The 17,930-nt window shown below is 38.6% G+C and overlaps 1 protein-coding gene across 7 annotated transcripts in view; it reads right to left on the bottom strand.

Moving 5' to 3' along the window:
- Positions 1-8,622: 8,622 nt before the first annotated feature.
- LOC125770622 (DNA N6-methyl adenine demethylase) overlaps positions 8,623-17,930 on the bottom strand; it is a 161,339-nt gene continuing 152,031 nt past the window's right edge. For 5 of the 7 annotated variants that reach the window (XM_049440461.1, XM_049440463.1, XM_049440464.1 and 2 more), the window contains 6 exons: positions 17,702-17,906; positions 17,349-17,521; positions 16,999-17,277; positions 16,682-16,913; positions 14,613-16,554; positions 8,623-14,456 (listed from right to left, as the gene is read on the bottom strand). In XM_049440461.1, the coding sequence (XP_049296418.1) occupies positions 14,418-14,456; positions 14,613-16,554; positions 16,682-16,913; positions 16,999-17,277; positions 17,349-17,521; positions 17,702-17,906 (2,870 nt within the window). In that variant the 3' untranslated portion in view covers positions 8,623-14,417. The remainder of the gene's footprint in view (positions 14,457-14,612; positions 16,555-16,681; positions 16,914-16,998; positions 17,278-17,348; positions 17,522-17,701; positions 17,907-17,930) is intronic. The other 2 variants (XM_049440462.1, XM_049440467.1) reach the window with 1 other exon arrangement.

Raw genomic sequence — 17,930 nt, 5'->3', positions numbered from 1 at the left:
CCATTGGTGCCATCTATCGACCACAAGTTAAAGATTGGCGATCCGTTGGATACCGACCAAGTTATAGACAAAACTTGGTGCAAAAATGAGGAAAATTTTACATTTTCACAAACAGGGTATGGAACTTGGTTCCTCGAATAACTTCCGACACCGACATCTGAGGGCATGGCCGTCCAAGAAGAAAATGTAGCCATTGGTGCCATCTATCGACCACAAGTTAAAGATTGGCGATCCGTTGGATACTGACCAAGTTATAGGCAAAACTTGGTGCAAAAATGAGCCTTATGAAATTTTCAAATTGTTAGAATTTTTTTAATTTTCTTAAATTTTTTATTCTTTTTTTTATTTAAAACATTATTTGAGTGAAAAGGAACTTATTTCAATCGATTGGCATTAAAATAAATCAATTTTAATTTTTTTGCAAAATTTCCCAAAAAAATCATAAGGGGTAAGCCTTGTGAAATTTTCGAGTTGAAAATTTTTTTGAAATTTTTTTGTTATTTTTTATTCTTTCTTTATTTTAAAGCATTATTAGAGTGAAAAGAAACTTATTGTAACAAATTTGCAGTAAAATACATCAACTTATAAATGAGGAAAAAAATGAGGAAAATTTAACATTTTCTCAAACAGGGTATGGAACTTGCATCCTCGAATAACTTCTGTCACAGACATCTGAGGGCATGGCCGTCCAAGAAGAAAATGTAGCCATTGATGTCATCTATCGACCACAGGTTAAAGATTGGCGATCCGTTGGATACCGACCAAGTTATAGACAAAACTTGGTGCAAAAATGAGGAAAATTTTACATTTTCACAAACAGGGTATGGAACTTGGTTCCTCGAATAACTTCCGACACCGACATCTGAGGGCATGGCCGTCCAAGAAGAAAATGTAGCCATTGATGTCATCTATCGACCACAAGTTAAAGATTGGCGATCCGTTGGATACCGACCAAGTTATAGACAAAACTTGGTGCAAAAATGAGGAAAATTTTACATTTTCACAAACAGGGTATGGAACTTGGTTCCTCGAATAACTTCCGACACCGACATCTGAGGGCATGGCCGTCCAAGAAGAAAATGTAGCCATTGGTGCCATCTATCGACCACAAGTTAAAGATTGGCGATCCGTTGGATACTGACCAAGTTATAGGCAAAACTTGGTGCAAAAATGAGCCTTATGAAATTTTCAAATTGTTAGAATTTTTTTAATTTTCTTAAATTTTTTATTCTTTTTTTTATTTAAAACATTATTTGAGTGAAAAGGAACTTATTTCAATCGATTGGCATTAAAATAAATCAATTTTAATTTTTTTGCAAAATTTCCCAAAAAAATCATAAGGGGTAAGCCTTGTGAAATTTTCGAGTTGAAAATTTTTTTGAAATTTTTTTGTTATTTTTTATTCTTTCTTTATTTTAAAGCATTATTAGAGTGAAAAGAAACTTATTGTAACAAATTTGCAGTAAAATACATCAACTTATAAATGAGGAAAAAAATGAGGAAAATTTAACATTTTCTCAAACAGGGTATGGAACTTGCATCCTCGAATAACTTCTGTCACAGACATCTGAGGGCATGGCCGTCCAAGAAGAAAATGTAGCCATTGATGTCATCTATCGACCACAGGTTAAAGATTGGCGATCCGTTGGATACCGACCAAGTTATAGACAAAACTTGGTGCAAAAATGAGGAAAATTTTACATTTTCACAAACAGGGTATGGAACTTGGTTCCTCGAATAACTTCCGACACCGACATCTGAGGGCATGGCCGTCCAAGAAGAAAATGTAGCCATTGGTGCCATCTATCGACCACAAGTTAAAGATTGGCGATCCGTTGGATACCGACCAAGTTATAGACAAAACTTGGTGCAAAAATGAGGAAAATTGTACATTTTCACAAACAGGGTATGGAACTTGGTTCCTCGAATAACTTCCGACACCGACATCTGAGGGCATGGCCGTCCAAGAAGAAAATGTAGCCATTGGTGCCATCTATCGACCACAAGTTAAAGATTGGCGATCCGTTGGATACCGACCAAGTGATAGGCAAAACTTGGTGCAAAAATGAGCCTTATGAAATTTTCAAATTGTTTGAATTTTTTTAATTTTCTTAAATTTTTTATTCTTTTTTTTATTTAAAACATTATTTGAGTGAAAAGGAACTTATTTCAACCGATTGGCATTAAAATAAATCAATTTTAATTTTTTTGCAAAATTTCCCAAAAAAATCATAAGGGGTAAGCCTTATGAAATTTTCGAGTTGAAATTTTTTTTGAAATTTTTTTGTTATTTTTTATTCTTTCTTTATTTTAAAGCATTATTAGAGTGAAAAGAAACTTATTGTAACAAATTTGCAGTAAAATACATCAACTTATAAATGAGGAAAAAAATGAGGAAAATTTAACATTTTCTCAAACAGGGTATGGAACTTGCATCCTCGAATAACTTCTGACACAGACATCTGAGGGCATGGCCGTCCAAGAAGAAAATGTAGCCATTGGTGCCATCCATCGACCACAAGTTAAAGATTGGCGATCCGTTGGATACCGACCAAGTTATAGACAAAACTTGGTGCAAAAATGAGCCTTATGAAATTTTCAAATTTTTAGAATTTTTTTAATTTTCTTAAATTTTTTATTCTTTTTTTTATTTAAAACATTATTTGAGTGAAAAGAAACTTATTTCAACCGATTGGCATTAAAATAAATCAATTTTAATTTTTTTGCAAAATTTCCCAAAAAAATCATAAGGGGTAAGCCTTATGAAATTTTCGAGTTGAAATTTTTTTTGAAATTTTTTTGTTATTTTTTATTCTTTCTTTATTTTAAAGCATTATTAGAGTGAAAAGAAACTTATTGTAACAAATTTGCAGTAAAATACATCAACTTATAAATGAGGAAAAAAATGAGGAAAATTTAACATTTTCTCAAACAGGGTATGGAACTTGGTTCCTCGAATAACTTCCGACACCGACATCTGAGGGCATGGCCGTCCAAGAAGAAAATGTAGCCATTGATGTCATCTATCGACCACAGGTTAAAGATTGGCGATCCGTTGGATACCGACCAAGTTATAGACAAAACTTGGTGCAAAAATGAGCCTTATGAAATTTTCAAATTGTTAGAATTTTTTTAATTTTCTTAAATTTTTTATTCTTTTTTTTATTTAAAACATTATTTGAGTGAAAAGGAACTTATTTCAACCGATTGGCATTAAAATAAATCAATTTAAATTTTTTTGCAAAATTTCCCAAAAAAATCATAAGGGGTAAGCCTTATGAAATTTTCGAGTTGAAAATTTTTTTGAAATTTTTTTGTTATTTTTTATTCTTTCTTTATTTTAAAGCATTATTTGAGTGAAAAGAAACTTATTGCAACAAATTTGCAGTAAAATACATCAACTTATAAATGAGGAAAAAAATGAGGAAAATTTAACATTTTCTCAAATAGGGTATGGAACTTGCATCCTCGAATAACTTCTGACACAGACATCTGAGGGCATGGCCGTCCAAGAAGAAAATGTAGCCATTGATGTCATCTATCGACCACAGGTTAAAGATTGGCGATCCGTTGGATACTGACCAAGTTATAGACAAAACTTGGTGCAAAAATGAGGAAAATTGTACATTTTCACAAACAGGGTATGGAACTTGGTTCCTCGAATAACTTCCGACACCGACATCTGAGGGCATGGCCGTCCAAGAAGAAAATGTAGCCATTGATGTCATCTATCGACCACAAGTTAAAGATTGGCGATCCGTTGGATACCGACCAAGTTATAGACAAAACTTGGTGCAAAAATGAGGAAAATTGTACATTTTCACAAACAGGGTATGGAACTTGGTTCCTCGAATAACTTCCGACACCGACATCTGAGGGCATGGCCGTCCAAGAAGAAAATGTAGCCATTGATGTCATCTATTTTTTTTTACATTTTCACAAACAGGGTATGGAACTTGGTTCCTCGAATAACTTCCGACACCGACATCTGAGGGCATGGCCGTCCAAGAAGAAAATGTAGCCATTGATGTCATCTATGGCTTTGACTACAGGCTATCTTTGACCACAGGTTAAAGATTGGCGATCCGTTGGATACCGACCAAGTTATAGACAAAACTTGGTGCAAAAATGAGCCTTATGAAATTTTCAAATTGTTAGAATTTTTTTAATTTTCTTAAATTTTTTATTCTTTTTTTTATTTAAAACATTATTTGAGTGAAAAGGAACTTATTTCAACCGATTGGCATTAAAATAAATCAATTTTAATTTTTTTGCAAAATTTCCCAAAAAAATCATAAGGGGTAAGCCTTATGAAATTTTCGAGTTGAAAATTTTTTTGAAATTTTTTTGTTATTTTTTATTCTTTCTTTATTTTAAAGCATTATTAGAGTGAAAAGAAACTTATTGTAACAAATTTGCAGTAAAATACATCAACTTATAAATGAGGAAAAAAATGAGGAAAATTTAACATTTTCTCAAACAGGGTATGGAACTTGCATCCTCGAATAACTTCTGACACAGACATCTGAGGGCATGGCCGTCCAAGAAGAAAATGTAGCCATTGATGTCATCTATCGACCACAAGTTAAAGATTGGCGATCCGTTGGATACCGACCAAGTTATAGACAAAACTTGGTGCAAAAATGAGGAAAATTTTACATTTTCACAAACAGGGTATGGAACTTGGTTCCTCGAATAACTTCCGACACCGACATCTGAGGGCATGGCCGTCCAAGAAGAAAATGTAGCCATTGGTGCCATCTATCGACCACAAGTTAAAGATTGGCGATCCGTTGGATACTGACCAAGTTATAGACAAAACTTGGTGCAAAAATGAGCCTTATGAAATTTTCAAATTGTTAGAATTTTTTTAATTTTCTTAAATTTTTTATTCTTTTTTTATTTAAAACATTATTTGAGTGAAAAGGAACTTATTTCAACCGATTGGCATTAAAATAAATCAATTTAAATTTTTTTGCAAAATTTCCCAAAAAAATCATAAGGGGTAAGCCTTATGAAATTTTCAAGTTGAAATTTTTTTTGAAATTTTTTTGTTTTTTTTTATTCTTTCTTTATTTTAAAGCATTATTTGAGTGAAAAGAAACTTATTGCAACAAATTTGCAGTAAAATACATCAACTTATAAATGAGGAAAAAATGAGGAAAATTTAACATTTTCTCAAACAGGGTATGGAACTTGCATCCTCGAATAACTTCTGACACAGACATCTGAGGGCATGGCCGTCCAAGAAGAAAATGTAGCCATTGGTGCCATCTATCGACCACAAGTTAAAGATTGGCGATCCGTTGGATACTGACCAAGTTATAGACAAAACTTGGTGCAAAAATGAGCCTTATGAAATTTTCAAATTGTTAGAATTTTTTTAATTTTCTTAAATTTTTTATTCTTTTTTTTATTTAAAACATTATTTGAGTGAAAAGGAACTTATTGCAACCGATTGGCATTAAAATAAATCAATTTAAATTTTTTTGCAAAATTTCCCAAAAAAATCATAAGGGGTAAGCCTTATGAAATTTTCGAGTTGAAATTTTTTTTGAAATTTTTTTGTTATTTTTTATTTTTTCTTTATTTTAAAGCATTATTAGAGTGAAAAGAAACTTATTGTAACAAATTTGCAGTAAAATACATCAACTTATAAATGAGGAAAAAAATTCAGAAAATTTAACATTTTCTCAAACAGGGTATGGAACTTGGTTCCTCGAATAACTTCCGACACCGACATCTGAGGGCATGGCCGTCCAAGAAGAAAATGTAGCCATTGGTGCCATCTATCGACCACAAGTTAAAGATTGGCGATCCGTTGGATACCGACCAAGTTATAGACAAAACTTGGTGCAAAAATGAGGAAAATTTTACATTTTCACAAACAGGGTATGGAACTTGGTTCCTCGAATAACTTCCGACACCGACATCTGAGGGCATGGCCGTCCAAGAAGAAAATGTAGCCATTGGTGCCATCTATCGACCACAAGTTAAAGATTGGCGATCCGTTGGATACTGACCAAGTTATAGACAAAACTTGGTGCAAAAATGAGCCTTATGAAATTTTCAAATTGTTAGAATTTTTTTAATTTTCTTAAATTTTTTATTCTTTTTTTTATTTAAAACATTATTTGAGTGAAAAGGAACTTATTGCAACCGATTGGCATTAAAATAAATCAATTTAAATTTTTTTGCAAAATTTCCCAAAAAAATCATAAGGGGTAAGCCTTATGAAATTTTCGAGTTGAAATTTTTTTTGAAATTTTTTTGTTATTTTTTATTTTTTCTTTATTTTGAAGCATTATTAGAGTGAAAAGAAACTTATTGTAACAAATTTGCAGTAAAATACATCAACTTATAAATGAGGAAAAAAATTCAGAAAATTTAACATTTTCTCAAACAGGGTATGGAACTTGGTTCCTCGAATAACTTCCGACACCGACATCTGAGGGCATGGCCGTCCAAGAAGAAAATGTAGCCATTGATGTCATCTATCGACCACAAGTTAAAGATTGGCGATCCGTTGGATACCGACCAAGTTATAGACAAAACTTGGTGCAAAAATGAGGAAAATTTTACATTTTCACAAACAGGGTATGGAACTTGGTTCCTCGAATAACTTCCGACACCGACATCTGAGGGCATGGCCGTCCAAGAAGAAAATGTAGCCATTGGTGCCATCTATCGACCACAAGTTAAAGATTGGCGATCCGTTGGATACCGACCAAGTGATAGGCAAAACTTGGTGCAAAAATGAGCCTTATGAAATTTTCAAATTGTTAGAATTTTTTTAATTTTCTTAAATTTTTTATTCTTTTTTTTATTTAAAACATTATTTGAGTGAAAAGGAACTTATTTCAACCGATTGGCATTAAAATAAATCAATTTAAATTTTTTTGCAAAATTTCCCAAAAAAATCATAAGGGGTAAGCCTTATGAAATTTTCGAGTTGAAAATTTTTTTGAAATTTTTTTGTTATTTTTTATTCTTTCTTTATTTTAAAGCATTATTAGAGTGAAAAGAAACTTATTGTAACAAATTTGCAGTAAAATACATCAACTTATAAATGAGGAAAAAAATGAGGATAATTTAACATTTTCACAAACAGGGTATGGAACTTGCATCCTCGAATAACTTCCGACACCGACATCTGAGGGCATTGCCGTCCAAGAAGAAAATGTAGCCATTGGTGCCATCTATCGACCACAAGTTAAAGATTGGCGATCCGTTGGATACCGACCAAGTTATAGACAAAACTTGGTGCAAAAATGAGGAAAATTTTACATTTTCACAAACAGGGTATGGAACTTGGTTCCTCGAATAACTTCCGACACCGACATCTGAGGGCATGGCCGTCCAAGAAGAAAATGTAGCCATTGGTGCCATCTATCGACCACAAGTTAAAGATTGGCGATCCGTTGGATACTGACCAAGTGATAGGCAAAACTTGGTGCAAAAATGAGCCTTATGAAATTTTCAAATTGTTAGAATTTTTTTAATTTTCTTAAATTTTTTATTCTTTTTTTTATTTAAAACATTATTTGAGTGAAAAGGAACTTATTTCAATCGATTGGCATTAAAATAAATCAATTTAAATTTTTTTGCAAAATTTCCCAAAAAATCATAAGGGGTAAGCCTTATGAAATTTTCGAGTTGAAAATTTTTTTGAAATTTTTTGTTATTTTTTATTCTTTCTTTATTTTAAAGCATTATTAGAGTGAAAAGAAACTTATTGTAACAAATTTGCAGTAAAATACATCAACTTATAAATGAGGAAAAAAATGAGGAAAATTTAACATTTTCTCAAACAGGGTATGGAACTTGCATCCTCGAATAACTTCTGACACAGACATCTGAGGGCATGGCCGTCCAAGAAGAAAATGTAGCCATTGATGTCATCTATCGACCACAAGTTAAAGATTGGCGATCCGTTGGATACCGACCAAGTTATAGGCAAAACTTGGTGCAAAAATGAGCCTTATGAAATTTTCAAATTGTTAGAATTTTTTCAATTTGCTTAAATTTTTTATTCTTTTTTTTATTTAAAACATTATTTGAGTGAAAAGGAACTTATTTCATCCGATTGGCATTAAATTAAATCAATTTAATTTTTTTTGCAAAATTTTTCAAAAAAATGGCAAGGGGTACCCCTTATGAAATTTTCGAGTTGAAATTTTTTTTGAATTTTTTTTGTTATTTTTTATTCTTTCTTTATTTTAAAGCATTATTAGAGTGAAAAGAAACTTATTGCACGAATTGGCATTAAAATTTATCGAGTTTAAATTTTTGCTAAATTTCCCCAAAAAAATCGTAAGGGGTAAGCCTTATGAAATTTTCGAGCTGAAAATATTTTTTGAAATTTTTTTGTTATTTTTTATCCTTTTCTCAGTTTAAAGCATTATTTAAGTGAAGAGCAACTTATTGCACGAATTCGCAATAGAATTTATCGAGTTAAAAATTGTTGCTAAATTTCCCTAAAAAAAATGGCAAGGGGTAAGCCTTATGAAATTTTCGAGTAGAAATTTTTTTTTGTTATTTTTTATCCTTTTCTCAATATAAAGTATTATTTGCGTTTCATTCCTTATATAAATATACAAAAGAAAAACAACACATCTGCAGTTTCTTTACATTAGTTTTGTTTTGCTTTTTCCATTCTGTTTTATTTTCCGTTTTTCTTGTTTTTGTCATCACTAAATATAATAAGAATATATAATAATTTGCAATAATAATCATAATCAATAATGCGCGCCCGTCTGCTCTCGTGTGCTTCCACACACCAACCTTACACGCTGTGGACTTTCCCTACACACATACATCGGCCACGTGTTTCATTCATACCATGTGCATTTCCCTCCTTTACCGGTGAGTTTGAATGTCTCTCTCTCTGTAGTTGTATGTATGTATGTCTGTTTGTATGTGTTGGTTGGATGTTTTGCATGAGGATTGAATGATTTTCCCATTCATTTCCCACGCTTATCGCTTACCTAATGCACCTAATGCTCAGGCCAATCAATCTTCCTTCCGTCCTTCCGTTTTCCACCGCGTCACGTGTGTTTGTGTATTTGTGTGTATGAGTGTACTGCGCGTATGTATTGCGCATCATGTGCGTATTATCATCACTACCACCACTCTACTATTACCATACACGCGCACGCGCTCCTTTTGCTCTTTCATTATCTCTTTCATTATCATGTTTTGTCGCACTTAAATATAGTAAAGGATTAGCAAGGAGTGATGATTTCGATCAAGTAGTAGGATTTCTAACTGCTTCTTCTTGGTTGCTTCTTAATTACGTCTTAGTTTGCTTGTCTTCTGCATTTTCTTCCGCTTTTCCTTCCTCGTTCACAATATGTAATTGTAATAATATAATAATAAATACTTATATTCACCTTCAGTGTTTCTCTTGCCTTCTACTTTCTGTTCCATTCTTTCTTGATTACCTCCTCGCTTTCTTGTTTTATAATTTTGTTTTGCCTTCTTCTCTTAACATGTCTTTTAGTTGCAAATCTCCACTATCTTCGTAGAATGACGGATTCCTTTCTCTTTCTCTTACTAATTCTTACAGCTTTAGTATGGCCTTCATACACACTCTTCTCAAGCATGCACGTACGTACGTATGTGTGTTTTGTGATCCTTCTTCCTGTTTCCGTTAATCGTTAATGATTTGATTTTTCGTCTATCGTGTTTTATTACGCACATTTGATAAGTGCAAACATGCGAGCAGGTTTGTTTTTTTTCCTTTCTTTTTTAATTCTGCCATCAAGAAATCATGCTGGTATGATTCTTGTACATTACTTGCACTTTTACTTATTTGCTTAGTTTTGTTTTGTGTATTCCTTCCTACAAATGATTGAAAAGCGTAGCATTATTTATATTTATATTTTGTATAGTTTCATTTTTTCATGTCATTGTTGTGTATGTGTGTTTTGGGTATGATTTTTTTTGTTGTTGCTTTTTCGCCCTCTTGTTGTTACATCAATACATCATTTCTTTTAAAGTGTTTTCCCTCCCTATTTCCACTTGTTGCTTGATACTTGTTTCCTCCACTTTCCTTTCGTGTTTTTTTTTCTCTTATGCTTCCTTTTCTTTAAAACTCACTAGCCGAAAATGGAGCCAAACCGAAAGACTATGAAAAAACACGCGCGCGCACAAATTTACAATTTTGTTTCATCCAAAGGCTTTTTTATGTCTCATGTTTGTGTTTCTTTTTATCCGTTTTGTTTTTTTCCCACTTTTAGTTATGTGTTTCATTTTCATGTTTTACCGAGATTGAATTTTTCTTACTATTTTCTACAATTCTTTGCGTTTTGTTTTTAATCATCTTTTGTTTTATACAACTGCTTCTCCACTAATCGAGCCCTCTTATTATTTTTTTGCTTCGTCTTCTTTTCTTGTTGCTTATAAATAACAGCGCAAAATTTCTACAAAAAGAAAAATATTCTCTTCCCTTTCCTTCCTTTCGTTCTTGTCTCTTCCTCATCGTTTTTGCTCTTCTTTTCATTATGTTTTTTTTCTTCTCTTTTATCACCTTCCCGTTTTGTTTTTGCTTTACGATATGAGATCATTTTGAAACAATGTTAATCTTCTTTTGTGTTTTTTTTTGTTTGCTGTAATGTGCTTAGCAAATACCATTTTTTTAGCTTTTACTTTCCATTGCTCTTTTACTAAATGGTTTGCGATAGCTTATCGATTGCTTGTCTTGTAGGTGTGTAACTATAAAATAATGTCATTCTAGGACTTACTTTCCTACCTTTTTCCCGCTTCTCAGAACAGTGCGTCCAGTTTGGCAACGGAAATACACTCCTTTCTTCCTTATTTTTTAGCATGAAATCATACACAGACGCATTTACTATGAAGAAGCCTCTCTTTTTCTCACAATCCTCTCTCATATATCAGAGCCCCCTAATTGGGGTCCTTGTACGTATTTTTCAAGTGAGTTCTCTTCCTCTTCGCATGCTGCTTTTGTAAGGAAATGGGATAGGAGAAGGACGATTCCGGTTGTCACAATAAAACCATCGATTTCCTCCACAATAGGGAAAATACATGTATGGCTTTGTATATTGGTTGTATATCATCATAATGTTTGCTCTAAAATGCTGCTGCTAACTCAACCCAACCTGTCCTTTTATGTTGTGTTGGTTTCGCATCGCTTTTACTTGAATTCATTTACTGTATGGCATCATTGCTGTGTGTGTGTTTTCGTCTTCTTTCACATTCTTTTCTACTGTATATTTCTATTTTTCTTTACCTTTTGCTTCTTTCATCCTTCTGTGTGTGTGTCCTTTTCTGTGTGTGTGTGTGAGAGTTTTTTATGTGTGTGTGAGAGTGTGAGTTTAAAGAATTGTCATCAATTTCATTGTCTTCTGTCATTGAATGATTGAATGTTGTAATAGAAATGAAGTAGATCAAACAAAGTTACAAGCTTAATATTTACAAAACTTATAAATGAACTAAAAACTCCATTAGAAAACGCTTACCTCAACAAGGGGAGTGATCATCGCTTTCTTTAAAAGGAAACAAATGAAAAAAAGGAGAAAATATTATTTTGAGATAAAAAAATGCAACTTATGTTTATTTATAGTTTTGTGTTGTTTTGCTTTTTGTTCATGTATGTGTGTGTGTTTGTTTTATGTGTGTGTGTTTGTAATGTATCTTTCATTTATATTATCATCAATTTGGAACTTCATGCCACCACACTTAATGTCTTTGCCATGTTGATTTTTCCCACTTTCCTTCCGTTTTCTTTTAAATGTCTTTAGTTGATTAGCTTAAAACGTAAAAAATGCTCTCACAGTACTTTACAAAATAAACCAAAAGGTACTAACCTTCTTCTTTTGCTTCTCCTTTGCACTCACTCCACACGGTATTACTTTCTGTGTTATGCATTTTATACGAGCGAAAGGCTTGTTTGTTTCTTTTCCGTTTTTGTTTCGTGTTCTCCTGTGAGTATTTACTTCCTTCTCCCTTTTGTTTTCGATATGGTTCTTCTAGACATGCCAACTGTTCAACTCTTTTGTTTGTTCGATTTTCCACGTTTTGTATGGCAAATAGTTTCATATTTCTATGCGCTTTGCATTTTTTCCCACCCACTTTTGCGTGTTTTTCGCGTGTAACACACGGACTAATACAAACTGTTTGCCTGTCTTTATCGCGTACATCGCGCACAATTGCAAACTTATCAATTAGAAGAAAAGAACCAAACTGTACGAACTTTTATCCAGAACAAACGATTCAGGAAGGGAAATATAGTTGGAAAGACGAAAAAAATAGAGGAAAACCTTAGATACACAGCTACACTTAAACAACATAATCTCACCCACAATAATTCGGGGGGGCAGGGGTGGGTTTAAAGTTTACTCACGCACACACACACATACACACACAGACACACACTTTCTACACCATTGTTTTTCCTCCTATACTTCAATATGGCATTTTAATCGATTTACAAACACACACACACACAAGAGGCCTCGTCTCGTCGGCCTCCTTTCCATTAGCCCCCGTCATCCCCCAAAAAGTGTCTGTGTGTGTGTGTGTCGGAGATGGGTGGGTGACAAATTAAAGTGAGATGATTCATCCGTTCGTTTGTTGGTGCTTTAGATATAAATTAATTTAAATTAAATACATTAGTTGAAATGTTTTTGCTTGCGTTGTACCGTACAAGGACATAGAAAGACAAACAAAAAGAAACGAACAGGAAAACAGGAATAGATGAGATAGATACAAACATTAAAAGAAAGGGTAGTTGGGGATACCATGCCCGGTGAGGCTACTGAATAGATTCACATTCGCTCTAAACGAAATAAATACTTAACTGCTAGACGTGGGCATTTTAAGGTGTGTTTCCGTTGATTTTCGTTTTTCTTTTAAATGAAAAATGTCTTTTTTTCCTTCTTAGCTTGCTTCTTAGCGGGAGAGAGAGTAGACGGGATATAAACAATTGTGAATCGGAAGCGATGCTAACAGCTTACTTACTACTACTAAAAGTACTTCACAATACACGTCCCTCCATCCTTTCCCCCCCCGGAACAAAATGGCTATATGACATAGTAGAATGAAAAAAATAAAGGATAGAAGAAACATCCTTCGCATGCGTACGCTTATATCGCATATAAGCAACAACCACCATACTTTTCTGTTTCTGTACGTGGTGGTTGTGGTGGTGGTTGGTGGCCTCTTGAGTATGAGAGAGTGTACGACATAAAATCTACCTTAAGAAATGGCTACTAATCGCTACTAAAACTGCGCACTTAGTATGGCTAATAATGGGGACCTGGTGGTGGTGGTGGTGTCTTAAACATAACGAAGCGAGCTAAATGGGGGAGGAACGAAGAAAAAAAGAAACACTTGGGCTAATCGTAACTTATCAACAGTTTTGCAACCGCCCTAAAATGACATGAAATCAAACCAGCTTTTCCCTCACACAAATTAGATATAAAAAAAAAGAAAATGCTTTCCTTATCTCTATACAATAACCTCCAAAAGCGCGGCGCAAATATGTTGTGGTAGTAGCTAAATTCATAGTCGGTACTGTAACAGTAATAGTTTCACATCGTAATCAGCTTTTTCCCTCCTCTTCTTCTCTTTCTCACATCTCACTCTCTCTCTTCTCTCTCTCCAGTTTTCTTCAAATGGGAAAAAATTGAAAGAAAATTTAGTTTCTTTTTACAAAAGCAGCAAAAAATCAAGAAAAATAATTCCCGGTGGCTTCCCTCCCTTTCCGTTACTTCCGATTCCGGTTTTGTACCATATTTGGTTGACTTGTTACACCCACACAAATAGGCTAGATCGTCGATCAGGTTTTTGCTTTTTTCTTTTCATAGCGTTTTTGGCAAGACAAATGGCAAACACTTCCTACTTTCTTCCTTCCTTTCTTCTTTCCGCCTGTTTGTTCTTCAGTAGTAGTAATAGTAATAGTACTGCCCGTGTGGATCACCACCTCCCCTGTCCGGTTGCTGTAACCACTGGGAAAAGGGACTCCGGTGATGGGCGGCATAATGATGGTGATGCTGCTGATGATGATGGTGATGATATCGCTGAGATAGCAACGATACCGGTGAATGACTGCTGCCTGCCAGCGGATGATAGGAGGACGACGCATGATGATGATGATGCGACTGATGCTGCTGCTGCTGCTGATGATGATGATGGGAGTAATGGTGGGACAGATGATGTGACATCGTCGATTGTTGGTGGTTCTGTAGCAACTGTAGCGAAGAGGCAGCTGTTCCCCGGTGACCGCTAGCGGTGTGTCCCGGAGTCGATTGCCTCGTCGATTGCTGCTGCTGTCCAGATGCCACCGTCATCGACGGTTTGCTCACAGTCGCCGACTGTGGCTGTGGTGTAACGTCTTGTGTTCCGATCTGCTCATCCAGTGTCGTTGGCCTCGATGGCAGATCCTTCTCTCACCACTAGACACCCGGATACTCTACGTCCATCATGTCATGTTCCTGCAAAAGCAAAAAGAAATCTCACATTACCATCCTTGTTCCTTCTGTACGGTCTCGTTTCGGTGAATGCATCTTCCGCAAAGTAATTCGAATGAGAGTTAACTGAATCAGAATCACTTTCATCCGGTTTTTTGAGATTCATCGACCAATACGTACATCACCCATATGGCGCATATGGTGCAGCTCGTCGAGCGGTTCCGCCTTGATGTCGTCCTCCAGCAGCATATCCTTATCGTCTAGCGGATCGTTCGTCGGTATGCCCAGCTTCTTCAGCCGCATCTTTTCCGCCCATTCGGCGATACCGTGCTTCGGCCGGTTTAGGTTCCGGTGCTGGTAGAAGATCAGCGTCATGCGCGTCGGGTTCAATCGGTTCGGCTTCTTCACGGCCGTCGTCGAATGCATCTCGAGCTTGGCGCACTCGATGATGACACTACCGTGCGGTAGCGCTATCGCCACACCGCCCATCTGCGGATCCTCGAAGCAGTCCAGGTTCTCGTTCGTTTCCGTTACCTCGCCGAGCGTTTCTTTGGGTGGTAGTGGGGCCGGCGGTGGTGGAGCCGGCGCTTGCGGGGCGACCACCGATTGCGACATCAGTCCGCCCGGTCCGCCGCCCACCGCGCCCAGGTCGGACTGCTTGCCGAGTGCACCGGCCGCGGCGGCCGCTACGTGCAACTGAGCGGTGGTCGTTGCGGAACCGAGATGCGGTGGGTACAGGTTCCAGTTGGAGGGTGGCGGCGGTGCGGGTATGACCGCGGTGGGTGGCGGTGGTGGTGCCGGTCCCGTACCGGGAAGTTGCGTTTGGGCTGCGGCTGCTGCGGCCGCCGCCGCCGGATACATGTTGTGATATGTCGTGTGGTGATGGTGGTGGTAGCTTTGCGGCGGATAGCCATAGTTGTAGTTCTGGTACGGATCGTACGGCGTGTGATGGTACGGTGGATGGTGGTGATGGTGGTAGCCGTAGCCCATCGGAGTGTTCGGATGATGGTAACCGTACCCGGCGGCCGGATTGTAGTCCGGTGGCTTCGGTTTCACGAAACCCTGCTCGGGCTGCTGCAGCGTGTGGTACGTGTTCTGCGTTTGCTGCTGAGCCTGCTGCTGGTGTTGCTGCTGGTGCTGTTGGTGCTGCTGTTGGTGCTGCTGCTGCTGCTGCTGTTGCTGCTGCTGTTGCTGCAGCTGATGGTGGTGATGGTGCACCTGGCCCTGGTTCAGCTTCGTACTGCCGTAATCATCCATGTGGATCGGTGTGGGCGTTTTCGTGGGATCCGGAATGCTCGGACTGAATGCCGAGTTGCTGCTGTTGCTGCCGGGACGCGTGGTCGTATCGGGGATCTCCTCGTTACGGCCCAACCCTGCCAGCTTGCTCGGATCGCCCCGATTGCCGTAGTAATCCGTGGGCCAATTGTTGTAATACTGCCGGTTGTCGATGTACTGACCGGTGTTGTAATCGTAGCTGTACGGCGAATCAAGCACCGTGCTCGAGATCTGATTCGACTGCAGCTGAGCGTCCGTGAAGTTGTCGATCATCGACGCCATATCGATAAGCGTACTGTTCGTGTTGTTGTTCGCCACCGAGTTCGGCGAGTTGATCGTGTTCGGCGCAGTGAATGCACTGCTTCCCGAACCTCCATTACCAGCAGCTACCAATGCTCCCGCGACGCCACCACCGATCGCACCACCCTGTCCGTGAAGCGGGGAACTATGCTTCTCCGTCAGTACACCGGTGACCGGATCGAGTGTGGTATTGTTCGAACCTTTCCCACTGCCCGTTGATTTCTGACTGCCGGGCGTATGGGCACGCGGAGATCCAGAGCCCGAAGAACCACCGGCACCCGCCGAACCACTACCACCGGCACCCGGTGAAGCGACACTGTTGGCGGTCGAGCCACCGCTGTTCGATGCGGTCGATGCTGCCGATGACTTTTTGCTCTTCGATTTGCTTTCCTTCTTCGTTGGAGGCGGTGGCGGTGGCGGTGTGTCCGGTGCCGCACCATCCGAACCATCCTTGCCGAGCTTTTCATCCTTTCCATTACCACGCTTCTTGCCATGTCTCCGACACGGTTGCAGCGGAGTCGAGCGGACGCGAACTTCCGTTTGGAATCTAAATGGAGTAGATGGGGACAAAGTTTAGCGACAAGCGGAAAAGGACCGATCGTCCGACTGGACGCTATCACGAAGTGCGATCAAAAAGGGGGAATAAGAAAAAGAAACCAATGCTTTACACTCACTTCTCCAGCACCTGCACGGCGCCGGTTTCGTGCTTCTTCTTCTGGCCCTCCTCACTGTCAAACTCGTCCGTCGTGTCCATCGTGTAGAGTGGCAGCACGTGTAGTTGCTCATCGTCCGGCTTAACGCCCGGTGGTAATGGCTTCAGTAGGGTCACCTGCACCGTACAGCCGTCCTGCATGTTGTGCAGATCACGATGCGTATGGGCACAAAAGTCCAAACAGCACGTCACACCTGGTGGGCAAGGGGAGAAAGAAAAGGTGCAATTAAATAGGCAAGTTCTTCATTTCTGATCGCGCATTTTTTCGCGCAACAGTACCTGAGAAAGGTTTGCCCGGTTTCAGTCCCAACCGACAGTCGGGTGCCTCCCGTTCGTACTGCACCTGGTTCTGGAAAGCCTGGGGTGCAACAGTCACGTACAGCGGACTCAGCATGGTCGCCAGCACGTTCATGCGCTCCTCAATCTCGGCCTCCTCGTTCTTCACCGACAGCCGGAACTTGCGTACCGTCTTCGATCGGGCGTACTTGCAACCGTTGTAGTACATCGACCAGCTGCAACCGAAGCTGTACGATACGCCGCACAGTTCGGGATCGAGTCCTGCAAACAACAAACGGCAAAACGAATCACTTATAAGATCTGTTGCCGGCACGAAGCTTCCCTATGCTCACCGTTCGTACCTTGACAGGCGCATGTACGATTTTCGTTGGTAGCGCAGCGACGTACCGTCGGGAGACCAAACTTGTTCAGCTTCACCGCCAGCATCCGGTAGACACTGTCCGCTTCGTGGTTCGGTATTCCATCCCACACCACAATGCAGATCACAATGAACGATGCCTTACACCTGCAGAAAGGATGAAAAGCAAAGCGCAACAACACGGAAATGGCGGTTAGACATGTTTCTTATTGTACACTCGAACAGGCCGCAAGCTTCTTCTGCCCGCTGCTGTTCGATGCGAAAGGCGAAAGGGTGTGCATGTGTATGTGAAGGGGGTAAAGTATCACGACCCGACCATAAACTCACCGATGCCCTTGTCGGCGCTTCACCACAAACAGGAGCTTCTCCTCTGGATCGACACGCCGGATGACCCATTTCGCGATCGGACAGCCCTGGCTCGATTTGCCCTCCTTGCCGGTGTAGACTACCTTCTCGATTCGGAGCTGTTTGCCAGTTAGTCCCACGCGGAGTTCCGTTTCTCGTCGCAGATCTTCAAGCGTTGCCGCACAGCCTAAAAAGGACAGCAGGAAGCATA

The sequence above is a fragment of the Anopheles funestus genome, chromosome 3RL, assembly GCF_943734845.2.
Source record: "Anopheles funestus chromosome 3RL, idAnoFuneDA-416_04, whole genome shotgun sequence".
Lineage (NCBI taxonomy): Eukaryota > Metazoa > Arthropoda > Insecta > Diptera > Culicidae > Anopheles > Anopheles funestus.
The sequence above is the reverse complement of the archived record's forward strand: the minus strand, read 5'-3'. Positions and strand labels throughout refer to the sequence as shown.